This window comes from Anneissia japonica, unplaced genomic scaffold (genome assembly GCF_011630105.1).
Source record: "Anneissia japonica isolate Jap-2015-1 unplaced genomic scaffold, ASM1163010v1 scaffold287754_len4335492_cov202, whole genome shotgun sequence".
Lineage (NCBI taxonomy): Eukaryota > Metazoa > Echinodermata > Crinoidea > Comatulida > Comatulidae > Anneissia > Anneissia japonica.
The window spans coordinates 699753-707189 of NW_022705543.1; the positions used below are offsets into that span (position 1 = coordinate 699753).

The window sequence follows — 7437 nt, forward strand, 5'->3', positions numbered from 1 at the left end:
GGCTTATCATGTATATGCAATTAAATACAAGAAAGAAATGTTGACAGACCTGTGGCTTTTTTTTTTTTTTTAACAAATATACCCAGCCTCCGAAGGGAATCAAAGGATTTTGGCATTTCTATATTGTTTAATTAAATTGTTTTGTAACCATTATTATACTGTACTGCAATTAACAATCATCACCACCACACTGTCATAGGCTACAGGCAACATATAAAAATCAACTTGAAATTCAAGTGCCAATCAACTTTTTGTTTAATAATTATCTGTCTGTATCATTCAAATTTACAAAAATGTAAATAAACAAATACTGTAGAAGAATTGTTCTAGTAATTTGAGTTACTGTAGTAACGTCAGCCTATACCTAACAATATGCACAATTAAATAGTGTCTATCCTTCCATATTTGGTAACCTCTCCTCCCCCACCCCCAGTAAAAAGATTATCAATTTCAATTATATCATCAGTGTCGCGAAATCGTTTCCTGCTTCAGGAATCATATCGCAATGAAAAGGAACAATGAGCCTAATATCCAATAATTAAATTGCTTTGTAGGCTGATCTTCTTCAAATAGAGCAGAACATAACTAATTTTAGCCTCGTACCTCCGTAACTATTGTTTAACTGCATCAATAAAGCAAGCAAACATTTCATTAGTCTTAAGTTCCATACCCTGACTTGACCAATTGAATCGTTAATGGAACAAACTTCACAGGATGGATCCAGAACTAGTGGCGGATCCAATAGTCTGCATGCTGTTAACAGTAATATAAAATATTATAAAATAATCTATTTATTCGTAATAAGCGGTATTAATGTTTGATCTATCTTCATGCTTGCATGCCTATATCATGCCAATCTTTCCTGTGTATTTCATAAACGCTGAAGAAGTCCTGACGAAATATTTGTCTTTCAATAAAATAATACATATTTTATGTTTCGTAACACGCCAACGTCCATCATTTATTTTCGTACTCCTCAGCGGACTGTGGTCTCAACTAAATTCTTCTTATTGGAGTAGAATGTGAATCTACTAATCTCCTATAACTTTGATTTTCTGAAGTAGTCTTCATGAACAACCATTGAGGGTGCTATTTCATTGACGTTGGTACATCCTGAAAATTAATGAAGTTGTAAATTATCCATCCTGAGCTATGGAAACGTTTCAAGAAATGTATATTACTTGTTGAGGTTTGAGGAATTAGCACTATTTAATCTTACACAACAAACTAAAATTTGAAAAGGGGTGTAATTCGACTGTTAAGGTATAGTTTTCCAATTCCAGGATCATAGGTTGAAATATTTTAAACACAAGAAAAATTTTCTCACAACTAAAAAATATCCACACACTCTAAGCCTCATAAAGGAGCTTTTTATATAGCATCATGACCTTTAGAAAGAAGAAAAATAGTGTATAGAAATATAAAGTTGATGGATGCGGACATAGTTCAACAAGAAAACGGATTTGACGCAATTGCCACTGACTTTCCAGAAGGGAGACTAAAAAAAAAAGACAAACTGGATGATGGAAAGAATAATTAGGCTTAACAAAGTGGTGCTGCCAGCAGGGAGGGGAGTAATTCTCCCGGTCTCGTTCGACGCCACGACGAGACCGTCGGATTAAAAATAAGACTATATGCCTATCCAAATAGCGTTATCTTGATTTGCCAATCACTCAATTGTCACTCTTAAGCCGGACACTCACTGCGTCGTACAAGGATCGTGTGACCGCCGCACAACGGCCGCACAACGAATCCTCATTTGCTTCCGGCGTGCAATAGACGACGCAACGCCGTCTGCTGATTGTCAGTGGCAATCTGAACGGATCCTTATTAAAAAGACGATCTGTTGGGTCCGCGTCTTCGCGTGCGTTCTTCGTCGCGTTGCCGTCGCACGCAGTGAGATAACCGGCTTAAAAGGTAATTTGGGCCATACTAAGACATAAAAACTCTCTTCGTGCACCCTCCGAGGGAGTTTTATTCCTGAACCATGACCGAGGCTCTAGTCGACCTATTGGTTCGGGCCCCCCTGTTGACAAGTCCGACCGATGTCGGCAAATTTCTGGAGCCACCGCTGTCTGGACAGCCTGAAAACGAATCTTATTTAAAACTACAATATAGACAGAAAATATTTTAAAAAGAAGGCAGTAAAGAGATTCAAAAGCAAGGACTTTTGAATGATATCATGTAAATGATTGAGGTTTATAACTGTAAATAAGCAAAGCTATTAAAGTCTTACCCATTAACGACATCGTTGTATTCACCTCTTCCCTAAGGATTGAAAGAACTTGTTTGGCGCCCTCATATCCCTTGCATAAGCAAAATAATAAATACAGAGTAAACATAATGAATTGTATGTTTAATAAAGCTTGGTTTCCTTAAAATCGCTGCACTGTCGCTACTGTGTTTGCAGTGCAATCGTTGTACTGCGTATCATGCGCAATCGGGAAGGCTCCCCGATTTGGCCGACCAATCAGCATCAGGCTCGGTTTCAATCGCTACACAGTCGCTAGAACGTTTTCACTGTAGTCCGTGCACAGCGTAGCTGTTCCCGACGCAATCGGGAACGCTCCCTTATCTAACTGACCAATCAGCGTCGCCAAAGGAGTCGGCGACAGCGTGTAGCGATTTTTACGGAAACCAAGCTTCACCGAAATCTGTCGGCGATCTAGCGTGTGCGACATACACTATCAAGAATAGTATGTTTGGCAAACATCAAATAAAAACAGATCAAATCAAATCATGCGACATTCACAATCTATAATAGCTAAAGAAAATTAATGAATTAATGTCAAAATTAGGCCTAGTTGGTTTATTGTTAAAAATATTTTAAACACAATTGAAAATAGGACATTATAATTATACTTTTCTTAAGGATGTGTTATTTTAACATGTTTTAATAAACAATTTTATCAGCTCCTACTTTGCATGTCAATCCCCAAATAATTGGTCTTCCGATGAAAACGGCTCTGGCCCCACGAGCTAATGCTTTAAAGACATCTGTTCCGTGCCTAACTCCTCCGTCCAAGTATACTTCAACACCTGAGCCCTCTACGGCAGCAACAACCTCCGGGAGGACATCAATCTATGTTTAGAAATGCAGTTTGCACACAATTATCAGTTTTAATATTTTAAGTATTTTAAACATTATAAATTATACAGCCAGTACTTTACATACTGTAGCTGGTAGATAATCCAGTTGACGTCCGCCGTGGTTGGAGACCAAGATGCCGGAAGCCCCATGCTCTACTGCATTCCGTGCTTGATCGCCTGAAAAGATAAGATAGATTATTAATAATTATTTTTGGCATTCTTGCCACCACCAAAGGAGGTTACTATTCACTGCTGTCTGCCTTCTGTCTGTCTGTTAGCAAGATTACGCAAAAACTAAGGAATTGATCATAATCAAATTTAATGGAATAAAAGAAATGATTAAATTTTGGGAAGAAAAAGTCAAAAGTGAAGATCACAGAAGTGTATCTAAAAAGAAAAATAATAAAAGAAAACAATAAAATCGTCCATCATACCCGGCATGCGTATTATCATATCATATCATTTATTTCGTCTTCAATTCAATAGAGTGGTTTTTGAGTCAATTAAAAATCTGTTTAAATTAAAAGTAAGTTCGTTTTACCCTTAACGAAGAATGAACTACGAATTTTAATGATTTGGTGAATGCATGATTGAATTTAAGTTGGTCTGTGTCTGCGATTAATATTAATATACTTAAATACGTTAATGTTTAGATGACCATTAATAATAATAATGTGCATTTGGCAATAAATGTTAATATTATAATAAACGGTAGGCCTATCTTATGTTCAAATGAAATTTCTTTTATTCAATAAGTCGTTCATTCAGTAGGTCGCACTGTAGAAAAAAGAGTACAATCTATTAAATAGTAACCATGCTAAAATAAATATCCGAAACAGACTAACGCAGAGGAACTCTATCGCGTCGTTCAGGTAAACGACTCGCATGGCACTCGAATAATATGGCATCTGGCCTAGCTATTCCCAACAACACAATTGTAATAATCAATGCGTAAATCGTGATCGTCGATTTCACCACAGTCGTTTTTGTCGTCGTTGTGATCATCAGATATGATAAAAAAAAAATCAACGTTTTCTCACCTGTAGTTATACCTTTAAGAACCAACGGTAAGTTTGTTATGGACTTCAACCACTTAATTTCTTCCCAAGTGGCAGTTCTATCAAGTGTTGCAGCAATTTCACCACCCTTATCCTTGATGCCAAGATTTAAGTTGACCGGCCTGTAAATTTACAATTGTTTAATATAAGTTTAATATTAAATGGAATACTAGAAAAGAATAATGGTCAAAATGGTTTTGAATTTAATATTCTACAAAAGCCAATTGAAGTATGGATCTATAATTTTGAAAGGCATAGAACCATTTATGTTGTGACAAATGATTTAAACTTCACACAATGGTAATGATTGGAGACTTATATAGCTGTCTCTTATACACATCTCCCTCATATCCCTTGCATAAGCAAAATTTTTTTATTATTTAATCTTGATTAAACCGCAGCCAGATATTTCTATAAAAAAGTTGATGACACTCAATTAACTTTGATAATGATAAAATACAGATGGTACTATTTGCAGTGAGCATCGTATAAAATAATATTACCAATTTCATCACTAATGATTCACCTGCAATAATGCACGGCCTTTCGATAAGCCATTTCGTAGTCTTGAGTGGGCATGCCCATATCAAGGTCAATTCACGTAAGCAAACATACACCACATACACACAACATATGTTTTTGTCGATAAAAACGTATATAATAAAATCAGTAAAAAATTCACCAACCGTTCATGAGCGTGTAGTTTGAACCATACACTTGTTTTGTTTTTGTCAATTGAATATTTTTTACCAAAAACTGGTTGATCAATGGTCACAACAATCGCTTTAAATCCTGCAGCCTCCGCTCTCTTCACAAGGCTCTCTGTAATTTCCCTCCGTTTAAAGAACATAACCTGCATCCAAAGGATACCACTTGCAGATGCCGTTGCTACATCTTCTATGGTACATGTTGAGGCACAACTAAGTATCATAACAGACCCCTCAGAATGTGTGGCTAGAAAAAGAAAACTCAATTTACTGGTAAATTTGTTAAAATACTAGTGCAGCAGTAAATTAGTGATTGGACTGTTACATTAATTTCAAGAAAAACAAACAGACCATTGTTCACCATCTATGAGAGATTACCAAAACCCTGTTTGCCGAATGCCAAATTACCAAATCCACTTTGCCGAAACCCAGGTTGAAAACATAACTGAAAAATTGTAAAATCCAGTTTACCGAAGCACAGTTTTGCCAAATCCCAGCTTTGCCGAAACCGAATGCCAGTTTAATGAAACTAGGTTTCGGCAAAACTTACCCTTACTCCAATCTTGGAATGTCTGCTCCCTCTACAAAAAATCTTCAATTTCAGAGTATTAGGTAAACTAGACACACTTTCTGCATAACTATATAAATTATGCCTACACCCGGACGGTCTGTTGGCCTGCGCAACTCCACACAGAGAATGCCGAGACGCAACGAGGCGTAACGGATAGTTCATAATGATGATCTGTTCAGGCTGTCACCAATTATTATCAAACACCAGCGGCATTTTCGGTTTTATACATAATTATACGCAAATATTGATCAAAATTCAGATTTTGTTTTTGCATTTGGCGCCAATACACAGAAATCGGATATTTTTTTGCATCTTAAAACCAATAGGCTTTTGCTTACTACTAAAAAACAAAAACTCTTATTAAAACATTACCTCTAGCAGTGGCCTTTTCCCCTTCAGCATAGTCTGCTATTCGATGAAAAGCGGTTGGTGATACGCCAACCGGCCAGAAAATATGCTGTCCAAGTAAAGTAGTACTCAAATCTATCTTGGATACATCGCGAAGGAGCCTAGGTCGCAAACGGTACCTAGGTAAAATTAAAATATAACATGGTTATGATTAAGAATTCATATGATCCCTGAATACGCAAAACTGCCAGTCTAGTCATGCACGCCAGTGTCTGCCCATGCATACTGTACTCCAACTAGACGTCATTTCGAAGCCAACTGGTACTATCTGGCACCATTGTTTTGCCAACTGGCTGCAGAGAAATGTCCGAATCAACCACTTGCCTAAAACTTGTGGCACGGCGAGTGCCATGGAGTAAAGCCCCGGGTAGAGAAGAGATTGCCGAAATCCAATTTGTCATGTTCCAGATTGCCGACTCCACTTTGCCAAAACCCAGTTTGCCGAATGCCAAATTGCCGACTCGAAAGTTATAAACACCAGTTTGCCGAAAAATAGTTTGCTCAATTCGACAAAGTTGATTTTGATACTTTGGGACTGGTCTGATACCGCTTTCCTATCGCAATAGAGGAGAATTTTTAAATTTTTTATTGCGATTTTGAGTTGGAAAACCTCAATTTCATCTTGTAACCACCCTCATAGCGCCTTGTTCTGCCACTTCTTTAATAGGAAAAAACAGGCTCTAGATAGCACACGCTGTGTTTGTTGAGACATCTATTACTAATGTGGCAGCCTGGCAATTTTTTGTTTTATAAGCCTAATAATTATGTAAATGACTTTTTTAATAATCACTTGGCATAATAAACCATTGAAAAACCATATAGGCCTATGGTCCAGGCCACCACTACTGGAACTTATTTTTACCTCTTAAACGCCTCTATATTTTCCTTCAATGTAAACTGTTCATTACAGCCATCTGTAAAATAGTCAACTCTTGATTGCAATAAGTGTTTTCGGGCCGATTTCTCGAAATCCTCTAAGCAAACAAAACTCTCACTGTCGGCAGCCATTGCTGAAATGTAAGTTAGTGCTGCAGGTTAATTGACAGTAAAACTTAGAGACCGCTAATAAACTAGAGAAAATTAAAATATATAGGCCTAGGCCCTTATCATCTATTATAACTCAAAACAACTCTTCTCACAATACAAAAATTATATAAAAAAGTAAAAAGAATTAACGTCGAAATAAACGCCCTGAGGCGTTTTTTCCCTCGTAAACGCGCCCGCCCCTCCTAAATGTCAACTGTGAAATTTGATTTTTTTTTTTTGTGTTCCACACAAAAAATAAATGCAGATCATCCAAAGAAAGGTAAATAAAGAAAGGTAAGTACGGCTAGAAACAAATAGTTGTGTATAATATAAATCAAATCAACAATTTACTTATTGTGTAATGGAGTGTATCTGGTGGTATTTGAATCTCTTCAACCATGAAGCCTCCGTGGTTATGACGCTCGCCTTGACAGCAAGGGGTCGCAGGTTCGAGTCCCGCCACACAATTTCTTTATTCATTTATTTACAGGACTACATTCGTTGAGAGCTATGCTACACGATAGATTATGTCCTTTATTCGAACACTGTATTTACCTTTCTTTGATGATTTATATAT

At 37.0% G+C, this 7437-nt stretch overlaps 1 protein-coding gene across 1 annotated transcript in view; it reads right to left on the reverse strand.

Moving 5' to 3' along the window:
- Window positions 1-240: 240 nt before the first annotated feature.
- LOC117105654 (hydroxyacid oxidase 1-like) overlaps window positions 241-7437 on the reverse strand; it is a 7777-nt gene continuing 580 nt past the window's right edge. Inside the window, exons 2-9 of the mRNA XM_033246854.1 lie at window positions 6697-6844; window positions 5799-5953; window positions 4835-5102; window positions 4131-4270; window positions 3176-3267; window positions 2921-3082; window positions 2237-2306; window positions 241-1113 (exon numbers count right to left, since the gene is read on the reverse strand). Of these exons, the coding sequence (XP_033102745.1) occupies window positions 1040-1113; window positions 2237-2306; window positions 2921-3082; window positions 3176-3267; window positions 4131-4270; window positions 4835-5102; window positions 5799-5953; window positions 6697-6842 (1107 nt within the window). The 5' untranslated portion in view covers window positions 6843-6844 and the 3' untranslated portion in view covers window positions 241-1039. The remainder of the gene's footprint in view (window positions 1114-2236; window positions 2307-2920; window positions 3083-3175; window positions 3268-4130; window positions 4271-4834; window positions 5103-5798; window positions 5954-6696; window positions 6845-7437) is intronic.